General features: G+C 41.5%; 1 protein-coding gene across 1 annotated transcript in view; it reads right to left on the reverse strand.

Moving 5' to 3' along the window:
- The window catches only part of CSMD1 (CUB and Sushi multiple domains 1), a gene marked incomplete at both ends in the record, with an annotated part of 1,981,616 nt that overhangs the window by 661,540 nt on the left and 1,301,944 nt on the right, over positions 1-18,132 (reverse strand). Inside the window, one exon of the mRNA XM_080796866.1 lies at positions 7,252-7,329. Coding sequence (XP_080652992.1) covers positions 7,252-7,329 — 78 coding nt within the window. The remainder of the gene's footprint in view (positions 1-7,251; positions 7,330-18,132) is intronic.

The following is an 18,132-nucleotide window of genomic DNA, read 5'->3' on the forward strand; positions in this document are numbered from 1 at the left end:
GGTGGAAGAGGGTCTGGGGTCTTTACAAAACACCTCCCAACTAGTGGATGAGGGTAAGAAGAAGGGATAGAGCAGGGGCGTAAGGGGGTCTTGTGGGACTTCCAAAGGAATTTGGATTTTCTGGGGCTGTGAAGGAAACCTTTGAAGGGTTTAGAGCAGAATGACTAGAACACACTGCTCTTTCTCCTAGATGACTCTGGTGATGACGTGGAGGTCACCACGGGGAAACAGGCAGATAGGGAGGCTGGATGCGGTTCACACAGTACTGCATGCCAGGGACAATGGCAGCTGGGAGGCAAACAGACATGGTTGACCTCTGATGTGTGCTGGGAGAGATCAGGCTTGATGGCTCCTGGAGAGAGGACTGGGACCAGCTGCAGGTCCTGGGTGAGGAAAAGGAGTGATCTGGTAAGAGGGAGAGATGCCTATTACAAAGGGCATAGAAATGTGGGGTGGGCAGGTGGATGTCCGAGTCTGCAAATCCAGAGAGAAGTCCGGGATCAGAAAGCAAACAGGTCTCATTCCATTCTAGAAGCGGATCATACAGGAACTACTTTCCACGTGATAGTTATTAGGATCGCATGACTTTTTTTTTAATCTCTTGTTTTAACCCCATTAATAAGAATTAATGGTTTCACTTTTCCTTTCCCTTAATTTCCATGAGTCACTATTTACAGAAAAGGCTGATACGAGAGACTCTTCTTGGACCGAGTCCTTTGTTTGCGATAAACTTACTAGTGTAGAATCTGACAAGAAAGAAGAAACTGTGTGAGGCATAAGGTTAATCTTTTTTTTTTTTTGAGCACATCTGAATGTAAGTAGAAAGAGAATGTTAAAATAGCATATTCCACATGTTCTTAAATTTTCTAAACTTAACAAAAAGTGAAGTTTATGAATGTAGCAATTACAGTGGTAAGTGGATAAATGCAGTATGACCCCAGGCAGATAGAAAATCATTTATGACGCTGTATTTTAGAAAACTGATGAAGCCGTCAGAGGGTGTTAAAAAGGTAACTAGGACTTTATGTAATTGTGATTGTATCTTCGGCTGTATACAGTCAGCCATGTCATTCTAAAAACAGAGCTGCATAAGTTTTAAAATGTGCCCTTCGAAATAATTATTTTTGAGACAAAAGAAAAACCAGAGAAAGATGGAACGACTTAGCGTCATCACAGAAGACGATGTTCGATCAATCGCTTTTCATTAGCGGGATGGTCTGTTGGGCAATTTGGACTATTTTGCTTCAGGTATTTTTTCTCAAGGTAGAAAAAATATTGATTGTCCATAGCAAAAAGAAAAAGTCAATGAAATAAATGGTTTATAGTCAAATGTAGAAGAATTCTAGGGTCATTTATTTTATAATTTTCTGGTGTTATTTTTACCCAAGTGCTTATAAGACAACACACGATAGTGTTCAGTTTCTCTGCAATGTTTCATTCTACTTTACATTAAATAATGATTCTGCACTAAATGTCCTGCCCTGCTTGGGTAGAACAGTTGTGACTGCAGAGACCAATACACAGCATGTGCCATCAATTCATCTGAGCGACTTGCAACACATCGATATTGAATTTGTAAAGCTGCTTGTCTTCAACGGTACATGGGGAAAACAATCTCTAGCTGAAAATAAGAACCGAGGCTTCCGTTGACCATCCTTCCTGCAGATTGTCATATTTTGGCGTTAGGAGGGTACCGACGGATTATCTAGCCTCAGGGTTTTCACACTTGGGGTCGCTAAACTTGTATTCTTCCGAGGAGAAAGCCAAGAAAGAGAAGAGGGAGAAGAAACGATGTCTACTGTTTACCATAGGCAGTGGCAATTTAATAATCCAAGATTATTAAATTACTCTGAGGATCCAATCTCAGAGTAAGGGCGAGCCCGTCGTCACTGAGGGAGAGCAAGGAATTCGGGGTAGGATGTTCACTGAGCGTATTAAAGATGCCCTTCTTTGCATGAAGCCCCCATTTAGGCTGCAATCTTTTCAAAGCTTAAACTAATTAGAAATTTAGAGCAACAGCCAGAATTAACACCTTAATTATCTTGGAGATTTTCTGAAAACATTATTAATCAATAACTAATGAGCCTGATAAAAAAACATAAACTCCTCTGTCATTGAATTCTAAGAGTAATGTAGGAAATCGATCGCCCTCATTACGTAGAGGCTGAGACATGTCCATAGCTCGTGCCATCACCCCACCCTCTGCGATGAAGCTTATGCACGTGAAGGATGAAGGTGAATCACTAAGGGTTTGCTGGCACATGAAGTCCAGGCTGGAGGAACAAACTGACCAACACAGTGATTCCGGAGCAAAATCCACAGAAGACTCAATTCCGTCGAGAAGAGCAGAACAGAGAATGGGTAGGGCTTTTGTTCCACACGGGGAAAACGGGCCTTTCCCGTGTCTTCCCTTTCTTCCTCTAAGGAGTAGATCCATGCTAAGTGCATGTTCGTTTGGGCTATCGGTGAGGAAGTGCAGTGCGTGACCCCGTGAAGGGGGCAGCTGGGGGGGTTCCCTGAGGACCACTCTTCTCTCACGGATCTCCTCTTGGACCAAATGGATAATCCAGGCAGGTGTAGGGAGGAAATGCATGCTGGCCCGGGAGGAGTTGAGCTAGGAGGCTGGACACTGGACCCTGTGACGTATCCAGGAATATGCACCATTTATTTTCAAATGAAACATGGGTTATCTGTTTCGTTTGAAAATGGGTTATCTGGGGACACCTGGGTGGCTCAGTTGGTTAAGCAGCTGCCTTCGGCTCAGGTCATGATCCCAGCGTCCTGGGATCGAGTCCCACATCGGGCTCCTTGCTCAGCAGGGAGCCTGCTTCTCCCTCTGCCTCTGCCTGCCTCTCTGTCTGCCTGTGCTCACTCTCTCTGACAAATAAATAAATAAAATCTTTAAAAAAAAAAAAAAAAAAAAAAAAAAGAAAATGGGTTATCTGAACCTACATACCAGCTACTAAATATTGGCATAAACTTTCTTAATGTACAAATTATAAAATCCTGGCTTGCTCTTGCTATAAAGCATGGTACCTTTACATCATCTCAGCACTGCCATGATCTCACTGCTATCATGATACCAGCCTTCTATTATCAAACCATGAGTCCCTTGAGGTCGTCTGTCACATCCTTCCCTTTCTGTACCCAGGGCCTCTCTCTTCCCGGCACTTGGTGAGACTTGGATTGACATTGCCAGAAAGCAGAACTCTTTGCCTTGTCTGGTGTTTGTGTTCCTTTGTTTCTTTTCTTTCTTTCTTTTTTTTTTTTAATTTTTTATTTATTTTCAGCGTAACAGTATCCATTGTTTTTTCACCACACCCAGTGCTCCATGCAATCCGTGCCCTCCCTAATACCCACCACCTGGTTCCCCCACCCTCCCACCCCGCCCCTTCAAAACCCTCAGGTTGTTTTTCAGAGTCCATAGTCTCTCATGGTTCACCTCCCCTTCCAATTTCCCTCAACTCCCTTCTCCTCTCCATCTACCCTTGTCCTCTATATTATTTGTTATGCTCCACCAATAAGTGAAACCATATGATACTTGACTTTCTCTGTTTGACTTATTTCACTCAGCATAATCTCTTCCAGTCCTGTCCATGTTGCTACAAAAGTTGGGTATTCGTCCTTTCTGATGGAGGCATAGTACTCCATAGTGTATATGGACCACATCTTCCTTATCCATTCATCCGTTGAAGGGCATCTTGGTTCTTTCCACAGTTTGGCGACCGTGGCCTTTGTTTCTTTTCAAACACCTGAATCTCTGGGTGGTTTTCCCTCTGTGGTTGACCAGAATCTTGAGCAGTTTCTATCATCTTCAACAGGAAGATGAAGGAACAGGAGTCACTCCAGAGAAGAATCCTATGAGGCAGGAGACTTACGAGGGGGCTGTTTATCTCAGAGGAGATCCAGAGACGCCACCAGGCATAGTCTGGTCCCTCACAACCTTGTAACTAAGAGCTGGGCTGTTATCAGCCTTTAGGCTGGAAGTAACAAGGAGAAAAAATATTAGCGCCTAATCCAGAGGGAAAGGGTCAGGTAGGATCAATCTGTCTGGGAAGGTATGTGACCTTGGGCCTTTGCACCTTGCAGCAGAACCCGGCGGAAGGGACTTTCAAGGACGTAACAGGAGGCCTCACATTCCTGCTTTCCTTCAGCTGCTCGATGCCCCTTGCTATGGACATGAGCTGGGTGTACGAGCAGGTGACTGTCCCTGTGTCTGTTCGTGTCTGGCATCCCGTAGGTGAGCATGTGTGCACGGCACACCCCGTCGAAGATTCTGGAATTAAAAAGGTAATCACGCAGGCATGGCTGTCACGTCTCTTACTCTGTGCTGGGTCTCACGAAGAAGAGAGACACAGGCACATCATCAAAACATGTCAAAATACAATGTAAAACACTAAAACAGAGGTCAGCACAGGATGAGCTGGGACAAGAACCAGCCATGGCTGTTGAACCCTGTGCTAAACATCTGTGATGGATACTTTGTTATCCATTTGCCAAAACTCTCAAATGGAGGAACCAAGGTCAGGGTAACTGTGTAAGTTGTACAACAGATACTTGTGTGCTTGGATTTAATTTCGAGAACCTCGGAGGCTGTGATCTACATGGAAACTGGCTCTCGGGGTAAAGCAGGGAAGCCGGAGAGTTCTGTGTCCTAGGCTTACCTCTGATGATTGGCCAAACTATTATCTAAGATCACAGAAATAAGTTCAGTGGTTTCAATCTTACCTCCTCCTCTGCAGAATAAGACCCCCTAAGCCATGTAAATTCCTGGATTTGTCTCTTCTTCCCATTTCTAGATGGAAAGTTTGTGATGGATTTGGTCTGCTGAATGCCCCTGCTGTGCCATATCCTGGAATGAACAATCTACAAACACCTTGCTTTATCTACTGGACAAAACTCATTATGGCCGTAACTTCATAAATGATGAAACCTGGACTTGGCAACCCTCCATGCATTTACAGCCCCTGAATCCTGTCTCTCTAGCTTCAAAACCCATGTCCATTTCTCTAGGAAACACACCCCTTGTTTTTCCAGCCACACCTTCCATGGAAATAACATTTTATCACTTACTACATCACTGACCTTAGAAGGTCGTCAGGTTGTTCAATCCTCATTTTTTTTTCCTAATAATTTAGTCTCATGTCTGATCAAAAACAAGTTGAATACCACTGGGAGAAAGGACAGAATGTTTTCTCGTACCAAATGAGTAAGCAGGTATTGGTCAGTTCATGTCCTGTTCAGATAAGGAAAGAGATGTTCTCCTTACAAAGAAATCCTCTGCCTAAGTGTGGCTCTAGCAGGTGAGTTCAACGCCAGGCCTAAGATGGATTGGATAGAGGGTTCACCTGCCGTGTGGTTCTACATCGCTGTGGGTCATTTTAGTAAGGAGTTCAACTATAAGAAATAAATTTCAAAATTACTATAAGAACCACAAGCCCCACCCTGTTGAACATCCAGAATTAGAAGGTAACAATATAAAATATTAAAACTTTACTATTAAAGCCCTTCCTTTCTTCCTCTGCCTCTCAGTTGTTTTTCTGCCTTTGTTTGGATTCCATCCTTTTTTTTAGTCCAATTTAATCTGAATGACATTTCCATGATTATCCAAAAGAAAGTCTAGTGAAGATATTTACAAATCGACTTGGGGGGACAGGTGGGTACCTCAGGGCCTGAGCTAGTCAGAGATTAGGGTATCCACCATCTGATAGACGGAATCTTTGCACCTCTCAAAATTCTCAAAAAAGGAAATCCTAACCCTTGGTGTGATGGCATTTGGAGGTGGGCCTTTGGGAGGTAAGTAGGTTATGAGCCGGAGCTCTCATGATGAGATTAGTGTCCTTATAAAAAGAGACAGGAGATGCTCTCTCTTTCTGCCATGCAAGGGGACAATGAGATGACAGCCATCACTGAACCAGGAAGCAAGTCCTCACTCGACCTTGAATCTGCCTTTATCTCAGACTTTCCAGCCTCTAGAACCACGTGAAATAAATTTAAACCACTCAATCCAGGGTACTTCGCTATGATAGCCTGAAAGATCTAAGACATGCCCAGTACTCAACCCCTACAACCCGGGGGTCTGTGTCTGTTTCTTTGCCTTTTTCAAGTGCCAGGGAACAGGGCTATCAAACAGTCAATGGACCATTGTTACATAAACAATGAGAAGGACACCATAGAATAGGGATATCAAGAAAGCAGAGATAGGTCAACCTACAAAGTGATTTTTAAATGATGTATATTGTTTTTACTTTTGTTTATTAGTTTTTGTGGAGTATTTCTCACGGATAAAACTTGCTGCAGAAGCCCAATATATCATAAGGATAAAAATAGAGTAAATTGAGCTGCAGGAACTCCAGATGTCCATCCTGAGCCTTCTACGTCTACTAAGTGTTAGGCAGTGAGAAAAGAGATAAGATGCATGGTTCCCAAATATTCCCTAAGGAGCACCAAGAGAGCGGGTAAGTAGGGACACCAAAAGAAGTCACCGGAAAGAACAGAAAAGGCAACCCGACAGCTTGAACAGCTTAAAAATGGCATGGCGCATGGGAAAGGACCACACCGGAAATACCCACTTGGATACCAGCTGGTGGAGCCTGCTGATGTGCATTTAGTGGGACAGGTAAACCCACAGTGAAACTGTGACAAATAAAGACTGTAACAGGTAGGAACATGACACCAAGGGAACAAAACCAGGGAAAAGCTAGCCGTGCCTGTGTCAGCAAACGCTTCCAAGTGGGGCCAGGGGGGTGCTCTAAGCATTGCTTGGAATTCTGCATTCAGTGGCAGGAGAGAGGGCATCTCTAGCAGCGAAGCTATTTTATTCTCCAGACCAGCTCCTCAGAACATTTTAATAGGAAAATGATAAGACAAGCCTCCTGTATCCCACACACTGACCTGGGTGGGGTTGGTATACACAGGTATGGAAAAGGAAACCGGGATCAAACCCCTGACAGTGGGACACTTATTTAAGGGGGAAATTGAAAGGTCCAGTCTCACGATGACTAAGGAGGACACAGAGTAAAGATAGATTTGAGATGCATTTAGGAGAACGTCAGCATGACGTTCTTCCCCAACAACGTGAAGCCAACGCGTATTCTTTCTACCAGAAAATACTTTTAGAGGTAGAAAAGTAGCGAGAGATGAAGCGAGAAAAGCAGTTTATAGAATTACTTCTGCAGAACCCATCCGTTCTCTCCTCTGTTTCACCGCAATTGACATATCAACCCTCACATAAAAAGAAAGCGGACTTACAGACAGAGTTTTTATGGCTACTGTCCTTGCTGGGCATCATCTTGACTCCTCTTGACTTCAGTTCAATTGCCTTTTTCACTGAAAGAAACCAAAGAAAGCCATTAGTAGGTACGACTCAAAGAGATCCCATAAAATAGTGCTTTATCCTCACAGCATTTCCAGTCATGACCGCTTGCCTACCAAGCTCTGGAAAATGGGACACGTTCTACGAGGTTAATGATGCAAAGAAAATGAAGTATAAGAGCTTGTGAATAATTAATGCAAGGCTATCAGACAGCAAGATCATATCTTGTAACTGCAGAGACAAAAGCTAGAAATAATAAGTGATACAGTGTAGCTTCTCCATCTGAAGTTACTCACCAGTAGCAATGGCCAGTCTAGAAACCATGACCATTCACCAGGTACTCAAGGGGATGGCTCTCTCAGTGTATGTGCGGTGACTATAGAGCTCTCTAAATCTGCTACATTCATGATAATTTGTAGATAAAATTGAGAGTTGCTCATTTATTTATTCACATAGTTATCAGACCATGCAAAGTTTAGCAAATATGCATTGACGGGGAGCAAACATGGGAAAGCACGTTCTGAATACTGGGGATAAAATATTCAATAAAATGTTAAATAAAAGAATGCCAATCCTTCCAGATAATTATTACCTATAGATAATATTTTTAAAAAATCATCTATGAAATTAGTTTCTAAAGTCACAGTTCTCAGGTTTAAATTTAAGTAACTTTATTATTCTAGGTCCCACATCAGACATTTAAAGAAGTTCTATTTTCTGGTCATTTCTGGAACAAAAAAAAGTAAGGAGGCATTTACGGGAAGAAACTAGAAAATAATATTTTACTTTAAACATTTAATGTTTTAAATATTAAAGTTGTATTCTTTTTAATTAAATTAACAGTTTAATACTATTTATAATAAATGAAATTAATATTTAGTTTAAACAGTTATGATTTACATAAATGAGCCTGGACCTAGGGTAGCTGAAAGCATGCAGACCTGAGTTTGAATCTTTGCTAACAACTCGTTAGCTATGTGGTCTGGATAAATTACTCAGAGTCTGTTAAACTATCTGTAAAGTGGTATGTTGTGGTTAACTTTATGTGTCAATTTGAGTGGGTTACAGACTTTCCAGATACTTGATGAATAGTATTCTGGGACCTTCTGTGGGATGGTTTGTTGAACGTGATTAACATTTAGATCTGGGACACCTGGTTGTCTCAGCCAGTTAAGGGTCTGACTCTGAGTTCAGCTCAGGTCATGATCTTAGGGTCAGGGGATTGAACCCCATGTTGGGTTCTATGCTCAGCATGGAGTCTGCTTGGGATTCTCTCTCTCCCTCCACTGTTTCTTCCATTCTAAATAGATAGATAGATAGATAATCTTAAAAAATTTACTCAACTGAGTAGAGCAAATTGAGTGCAAATTGCTCTCCTTAATGTGGGTGGGCCATATCTAATCAGTAGAAGGTCTGTATAGAAAAAAGTGCTGACATTCTCCTGAATAGGAAAGAATTCTTCCTGCTTGCCTGCCTTCATTTGGAGATATTAGTTTTTTGTTGTTTTGTTTTGTTTTGTTTTCCCGCCTTAAAAGTCCAACGAAACACCAGCTCTTCCCGGATCCTGAGCCTACCAGCCTTTGGACAGGGACAGCACCACCAGCTCCCACGGTTCTCTAGCTTACCCACTCACTCTGCAGATCCAGCTTCCATAACTGTTGAGATCCAGTTTCTTATAAAAAGTCACATGCACCTTACTACTTCTGATTCTCTGGAGATCCCTAATACAATGGGATGCTGATATTGAAGGCAGAGTTATGGACGCTGTGCAGGAAGGTTTAGATGTTCAGGGTAGCAGATGCCCCTGAACATAGTAGATTCAGTCCATAATGGTGTTTGCTATTACTTCCCCATCTCCGTGGTCAGATGTTTGCCCTACCTGTGGCCCCAGGAATTGTCCTCTGGGATTGTCCTCCCATGGCTAATGTCAGTGAACCTCTGTTCCTTCTCCACTCTGCCACCATCTGGCCACACTATTTTCCGACCCTCTGGCTACCAGGTCTCTGCAGCTCTGCTTCTCAGAGTCCCACCTCCCACTTCTCACCTCCTTCTTCACAGGGACATTGGCTGCCAGCTTACATTTTGGGAAGCATCTTCAAACACTATGATTTTTAATTCTCCCACAACTCAGGTATGTCTTGTGCAGAACTTCACCCAACATGTGCCAGACCTCGTTTTCCCACCACACGGAGATAAGGATGAGCAGAAGGGCAGATGAGGAGGGAGCAGGCAGAGAGGACTGCCACCATATCTTACCTATGGTTGTTGTGCTTCTCAGCTTTGGCGAAAGCCACCGCCCCTCACTTTACCCATCTGATGGCAGCTGTGTCTTGTCCACTCCCAAATCCCGAATCCTGAGTCTGCTCAGCGGCCAGCACTCCGTGTTTCTTCCGAAGAAACTTCCTGTGATTCCCTCCTCAAGGGAGGTGTTTGCAAAGTGCCTTCTACCGGAAAAGGTGTTGTCAATGCCAACATGGAGGAATTGCCTCTTTCCTCAAATGTAAAATCTTTCTTTTTAAGGGGGAGGTGGGAGATGATGGAGAATCAGCTTTTATTCCATTTCAGAAAGAAAAAAAAAAGTAAAAGTATCCATAAACTATGCTTTTCCTTCAACTTTGGTGATACTCAGGTGATTCTGAAGTCCAGGGGCAAGGCTGTCTTCCTTGTTCAGCCTCCTTCCTGTGAGGGGGACTCTACCTTCGTGCCTCCCACACTCAAGCTGGCAGAACACAGGGAGGGTCTTGGGTTCTGAGTGAGAAGATCTGTATCCTAGTCACACATCTTACCCCCTGTGCACATTCAACAAATCTGTGAGCCTTGGTTTCCTGACGTTCTAATATGAGTCCTCTCTGCCTGCTCCCTCCTCATCTGCCCTTCTGCTCATCCTTATCTCCGTGTGGTGGGAAAACGAGGTCTGGCACCTGCTCTCATCACAGTGCTGGTGGCTGCAGTGATTATGTCTGTCAGACTCCCTGGAACAATGTTTTAATTTGAACTGGTGAATACCTCCATGTGTGTCGCCCATCATAACCACTGTCTTGTGCTGAAATAACTTTGTCTTGAAGTTACTCAAGAGAGAGGCGATGAGCACACAATAAATAACGGACAGGGATCAATGGGAGATAATAACGAACATAAAACTAAAGCAAACGTCACCCAAATAAACAGACAGAACAAACAGGACTCCATGCACTCGGAAAATAAAGAGAAGTAAGAAGAGTAGCTTTCAAGGTACAATCATGACGTCTAAATATATGGGACCGATCGGGAGTTTGATGGATTCGGGGACTTTGTGAATAAGTCTCTGTAGTTCTATGAAGCTAAATCCACCAAGGGGTTTTCCCCCAATAAAACGCTGATGCACTGCTGATGCCAGTGTGCTCCACTGAGTCCTGATTTATGACAAATCACTGGTCTTCTGATCGCACTGCACTGGCTCTTGGCAACATTGTCAAGAAAGGGCGGTTGACTTGTGCATCCTCCACGGGTCCCTCCTCCCGCGGTCCCCTCTTTTCCTCCATCCAGGGTCCTCCTCTCCTCCCCCAGCTCCCCACAGACCTGAACCCAGAGTTCCTCTGACCAGGAAAGATGCAGGAGGTGAGGGAGAGAGTAAGGCAGGCAGATGGGGCTTCCCAGAATCATGGCTCTCCCAGGACAATCTCTGCCAATAGCCTGAAGTTGTCTACGGATTTAAGTGTTTACCCCATTTGCTCTCAATTCTTAGAAGGAATCATAAAATCACACTTCCTGATGGATAACAATACTAAATCCTGGGTCAACTTCAAGCCGTACGGAATCAGGAACCCTGGAGATAAGCCCCATCTTCAAACTTCATATTTTTGGCTATGCAGTTTTGCTTTGTTTTTCTCTTTTTGCTTTGTTTTCCTTCCTCTTCATGAGTTTGTTTTCTTCTTGGGGCGGGGAGGCAACTGGACAAATGCCAAGGTTAGAGTCTGAGAGTCACTGGTCTATCTCCCTTAGATTATTCCTCAGTAATTCAGATGCTACGGCCTCAAACAGATACATCAGTCCCTCCTTTCTTATAAGGCAATTTAAGAAGGTAAAACTCTAGCAACAATATTTGCAGATGAAGCATGGAAAAGATTGAGAAGGAGCACCAGCAAGGATGTGTTATTTTGTTTCATATGTTCGCTCTTTTTGTTTTTTTCTTTAATCTATCAGGGTTAGGATAAACCTCACTTCAGGTCATTTGGAGATTTGAGAGAATCACCACCCTATTGAAATGCCAATGGCTTTTCATAACCACGTTTAAAGTGGTGGAAAGCTGAGACATAAATACGACTGTTCCTTTATAATGCAGCTGCTTTCCTTATCCATTCCCTTTGGAACGTCCTTCCCGCCTGTGTCCACGACTGCTTCCTAATCCAGCTCGGTGGTGGATGTTTCCCAGGTTCCCTCCCCTGTCCCGGGAATGGGACATCACGGAGGTGCTCATGCTTATTAGACCTCTACTAGGAAGCCAAGTCATATCTTCTAAGACTCATATCCCCTCAGCTTCCTGTACCAGTGTCTAAAACACTGCTTTACCTGTCAGGAAGAGCTCAGATCATTTCAAGTAAGTAAAAGAAGTGCAAAAAATTAGTTTACTAAAGTCGGGACCAGAAACCATTGAGAAATCTTACCAACCACAGAAGAAATTGTTTCGTGCATACACATCAACCACGGACACATCTGAGGAACTCAAGGTTTGTAATAAAAAAATATAAACCCTGTTAACTACACTTATTATTGACTCTGGGGATTATCATAATTTCATTAGTTTTATTAATTTAATATAAAAGTGTATATAATATATATAGTTATATAAAAGACTTAAGTTTGTAACATATATACAAATGAAGCTACCGGAGCTTTCTTATTGTCAGAACTATTCTTGTTCTGTTCACCTTGCAATTATTTAATCAAAAGGTTTTTATTAGGGGCGCCTGGGTGGCTCAGTGGGTTAGGCCTCTGCCTTCGGCTCGGGTCATGATCCCAGGGTCCTGGGATCGAGCCCCGCGTCGGGCTCTCTGCTCAGCGGGGAGCCTGCTTCTCCCTTCCTGTCTGCCTGCCTCTCTGCCTACTTGTGATTTCTCTCTCTGTTAAATAAAAAATTAAATAATTTTTTAAAAAAAGGTTTTTATTAAATTTGATAAGTAAGCAATTATATCCTGTAAGCTATTAATCTTCTGTATCTATGTTGTCTTTTCATATTTTCCCCTTAGTAAATATGATTTATTTCAAATTTCATTTTTATATCAATTTATTCTTGAATTAGTAGCAACAGCATTCTTCTCTTTTCTTTAATTGTGTAGTGTTAGTCACCATACAGTACGTCATGACTTTTTGGTGTACTGTTTCATGAATTTTTTGTTTGCATAAAACACCCAGTGCTCCATGCAATCTGTGCCCTCCTTAATAGCCATTACCAGGCTCACCCACCTCACAGCACCCTCCCTTCTAAAACTGTCTGTTTGCTTCCTGGAGTCCATAGTCTCTCATGGTTCATCTCCCACTCTGATTTCTCCCAATTCATTTTTCCCTTCTCCTAATGCTCTCCATGCTATTCCTATGTTCCACAAATAAGTGAAAACATATGATCATTGACTTTCTCTGTTTGACTTATTTCACTCAGCATCATCTCCTCCAGTCCCATAAAGTTGATGCAAAAGTTGGGTATTCATCCTTTCTGACGGCTGAGTAATATTCCATTGTGTATATGGCCCACATCTTCTTTATCCATTCATCTCTTGAAGGGCATTTTGGCTCTTTCCACATTTTGGCTATTGTGGTCATTGCTGCTAGGAACATTGGGGTGCATGTGCCCCTTCTTTTCACTACATCTGTATCTTTGGGGTAAATACCCAGTAGTGCAATTGCAGGGTCATAGGGTAGCTCTATTTTTCTTTTTTTGAGGAAACTCCACACCATTTTCCAAAGTGGCTACACCAATTTGCACTCCCACCAACAGTGTAAGAAGGTTCCCCTTTTTCCACAATTTCTCCAGCATTTGTTGTTTTTCGCCTTGCTGACTTTTTCCATTGTAACTGGTGTAAGGTGGTATCTCAATGTGGTTTTGATTTGAATTTTCCTGATGGCTAATGATAATGAAGACTTTCTAATCTATTAGCCATTTGTATGTCTTCTTTGGAAAAGGGTCTGTTTGTGGCTTTTGCCCAATTTTTTTATTTGATTATCTGTTTTTTGGGTGTTGAGTTTGAGAAGTTCTTCATAGATCTTGGATATCAGCCCTTTGTCTGTACTGTCATTTGCAAATATCTTCTCCCATTCCGTAGGTTGCCTCTTTGTTTTGTTGACTGTTTCCTTTGCTGTGCAGAAGCTTTTTATCTTGAGGTAGTTCCAAAAGTTCTTTTTCGCTTTTGTTTCCTTTGCCTTTGGAGATGTGCCTTGAAAGAAGTTGCTGTGGCCAATGTCAAAGAGGTTGCAGTATGTGCTCTCCTCTAAGATTTTTATGGATTCCTGTCTCACATTAAGGTCATTCATCCATTTAAAGTTTATCTTTGTGTGTGGTGTAAGAGAATGGTCCAGGTTCATTCTTCTGTATATGGCTGTTCAATTATCCCAGCACCATTTATTGAAGAGACTGTCTTTTTTCCATTGGATATTTTTTCCTGCTTTGTCAAAGATTATTTGACCAGAGTTGAGAGTTCATATCTGGGCTCTCTACTTTGTTCCATTAGTCTATATATCTGTTTTAGTGCCAATAGCATGCTGTAATATAGCTTGAAATCAGGCAATGTGAGGCACCCAGGCTTGTTCTTCCTTTTCAAGATTTCCTTTGTGATTCAGGGCCTTTTCTTGTTCCATACCAATTTTAGGATTGTTTGTTCCAGCATTTTGAAAAATGTTGTTGTTGGTATATTGATTGTGTTGGCATTCAAAGTATAGATTGATCTGGGCAGCATAGACATTTTAGTGATGTTTAGTCTTCTGATCCATGAGCATGGAATGTTTTTCCATTTTTTTGTGTCTTCTTCAATTTCTTTCATAAGTGTTCTGTACTTCCAAGAGTATAGATCCTTTACCTCTTTGGTTAGGTTTATTCCAAGATATCTTACGGTTTTTGGTGCTATTGAAAATGGAATCAATTCTCTAATTTCATTTTCTACAGTTTCATTATTGGTGTTTATGAAAGCAACTGATTTCTGTGTATTGATTTTATACCACATCACTGAACTGCTGTATGAGTTCTAGTAATTTGAGGGTGGAGACTTTTGGACTTTCCACGTAACTATCATGTCATCTGTGAAGAGAGAGAGTTTGACTTCTTTGCCTATCTGAATACCTTTTCTTTCTTTCTTTCTTTCTTTCTTTCTTTCTTTCTTTCTTTCTTTCATTCCTTCCTTCCCTCCTTCTTTCGTTTTTTGTCTGATTGCTGTTGTTAGGACTTCTAGTACTATGTTGAACAACAGTGGTGAGAGTGGGCATCCTTCTCATGTTTCTGATCTCAATGGGAAGGTTCTATGCTTTTCCCCATTGAGAACAATATTCACTGTGGGTTTTTCATAGATGGATTTTATGAAGTTGAGGAATGTTCCCTCTATCCCTATACTCTGAAGAATTTTAATCAGGAAAGGATATTGTGTTTTGTTAAATGATTTTTCTGCATCATTTGAGAAGACCATTCTTCTGTCTCTTACTAATTTGTCCTATCACATTGGTTGATTTGCCAATGTTGAACCACCCTTGCATCCCAGGGATAAATCCTACCTGGTCTTGATGGGTAATCCTTTTCATGTACTGTTGGATCCTATTATCCAGGATCTTGTTGAGAACTTTGGCATCCATATTCATCAGGGATATTGGTCTGAAATTCTCCTTTTTGATGGAGTCTTTGCCTGGTTTTGGGATCAGGGTAATGCTGGCCTCATAGAAAGAATCTGGAATTTTTCTATTTTTTGAAACAACCTCAGGAGAATAGGTATTATATCTTCTTTGAGGGTTTGGTAGAATCCCCCAGGGAATCCATCAGGCCATGCACCCTTGTTTTTTGGGAAATTTTGGATCCCTGCTTCAATCTCATTACCATTTTTTGGTCTATTCAGGTTGTCAATTTCTTACTGTTTCAATCTTGGAAGTTTATAGGTTTCCAGGAATGTACCCATTTATTCTAAGTTACTTAATGTTTTGGAATATAGCTGTTGATAACAATTTCTGATGATTTTTCCTAGTTCCTTGGTGTTAGTCATGATCTCCCGCCTTTCACTCATAATTTTATTAATTTGGGGCCCTTCTCTTTTCTTTCGGATAAATCTGGCCAGTGATTTATCAATCTTATAAATTCTTTCACAGAACCTGCTTCTAGTTTAATTAATGAGTTCTACTATATTACTAATTTCTAACTCATTGATCTCTGTTCTGATCTTTAATTATTTCTCTTCTCGTGCATGGGTTAGATTCAATTTGTTGTTGAGTCTCCAAATCTTTAAGGTGTAAAGACAGTTTGTGCATTCAGGATTTTTCTATTTTTTGGAGTGAGGCTTGGATGGCTATGTATTTCCCCCTTAGGACTGCCTTTGCTGTATCCCATAAGTTTTGGATCAATGTGTCTTCATTCTTATTGGTTTCCATGAATTGATTAAGATCATCTTTGATTTTCTGGTTGACCCAAACATTCTTGAGCAGGATGGTCTTTAGCTTCCAAGTGTTTGAATTTCTTCCAAACTTTTTCTTGTGATTGAGTTCTAGTTTCAAAGCACTGTGGTCTGAGAATATGCAGGGAATAATCTCAATCTTTTGGTATCAGTTGAAACCTGATTTGTGACCCAGTATGTGGTCTATTCTGGAGGAAGTTCCATGTCAACTTGAGAAAAATGAGTATTCTGTTGTTTTAGGCTGGAATGTTCTGTATATATCTATGAGGTCCATCTGATCCAGTGTGTCATTCAAAGCTCTTGTTTCTTTATTGATTCTCTGATTAGTTGATCTGTCTACTGTTGAGAGTGGAGTGTTGAGGTCTCCTACAATTAATGTATTATTACCAAAATGTCTCTTTACTTTGGTTAAGAGGTGGCTTATGTAGTTCGCTGTTCCCATGTTGGGGGAATAGATATTTACAATTGTTAGATCTTCTTGTTGGATAGATCCTTTAAGAATGATTTAGTGTCCTTCTGTATCTTTAACTACAGTCTTAATCTTTAAATCTAATTTGTCTGATACGAGAATTGCTACCCCAGCTTTCATTTGCAGTTTGTTGGCATGAAAGATGCTTCTCCATCCCTTGCTTTCAGTCTGGATGTATCTTTAATTTCAAAATGAGTCTCTTGTAGACAGCATATGGATGGATCCTTCTTTTTATCCAATCTGCAATGCTGTGCCATTTAATGGGAGCATTTAGGCCATTCACATTGAGAGTGATTATTGACAGATAAGAATTTATTGTCATCATGTTGTCTCTGAAGTTCTTGTTTCTATAGATTGTGTCTGTATATCTCTGTTCTGTATTGCTCTTGGAGTCTTTCTCCTTTTATAGACTCCCCTTTAATATTTCTTGCAGGGCTGGCTTGGTGGTCACATATTCTTTCAATCTCTGCCAGTTGTGGAAGCTCCTTATCACTCCACCGTTCTGAATGATAGCCTTGCTGGATAGAGAATTCTTGGCTGCGTATTCTTCTCATTGAGGCCCTGAATATGTCTTGCCAGGACTTTCTGCCTTGCCAGATCTCTGTGGATGGGTCTAACGTTATTCTGATGTTCCTCCCTCTGTACTTAAGGAATCTCTTTCCCTTAACTGCCCTTAAGATGGTTTCCTTGGTTCTCAAATTGACAAATTTTACTATTACATGCCTGGGGATTGATCTCCCCTCATCGATTTTTGGGTGTCCTCTCTGCCTCTAGGACATGATTACTTGTTTCATTCCCCAGATTAGGGAAGTTCTTTGTTATGATTTGGTCACATACACCTTCTAGTCCTCTCTCTCTCTCTCTCCACTCCCTCAGGGACCCCAATAATTCTGACATTGGAATGTTTCATGGCATCATTTATTTAACTAATTCTGTTTTTCCTGGATTCTAAGCTGCATGCTTTGTTCCAGGCCACCTCCTGATCCTTCTTTTCTATCCGTTTGTCTTCAAGATCACTAATTCATTCTTCTGTCTCATTTACCCTAGCTGTTAGAGCATCTAGATTAGATTGGATCTCATTGATAGCATTTTTAAGTTCTTCCAGATCTGCTCTCACTTCTGCTCTTAAAGAATATATGTTGCCATTAATAGTTTTCTCCAGCCTGACTACTGTCTTCATAACTGCTACCCTGAAGTCTATTTCTGACACCTTGCTTAGATCCATAACCATTAGATCTGCTGGAGAGACCATTGTCTCTGGATCTTTTCTAAGCTGGGAATTCCTCCTCCTTGTCATTCTGTTAATTGTGGTTGAGGGGATGTACAGCTCAAAATATCAACCACGATCCAGGCAAGGTGAACCCTGAGAAGGTTTGGAGCAATCAGAAGTCACCACCAGAAAGAAAGAAAGAAAGACAGACAGACAGACACAAATGAGCCCCAAGAGTAAGATTTATAAAATACAAAAACAAAACAAACAAAGAGAAAGACCTACAAAAGAAAAAGAAAAGAAAAAAACACCACAAAATAAAAAGGGGGGGATGACAGGAAGGTGGTTATAATCCCTCGATGTGGGTGAGGAGGGGTATTTCAGTCCTTCCTGGGTGTATCTTGTTATCTGTTTTAGAGAAATCAACTCTCCAGAGATACAGAGAAAGTAAAACTGGTATATATATATATATATACATATATATATATATATACACACACACATACATATAATTGAATAGGGA

This window comes from Martes martes (genome assembly GCF_963455335.1).
Source record: "Martes martes genome assembly, chromosome: 2".
Classification (NCBI taxonomy): Eukaryota; Metazoa; Chordata; class Mammalia; order Carnivora; family Mustelidae; genus Martes; species Martes martes.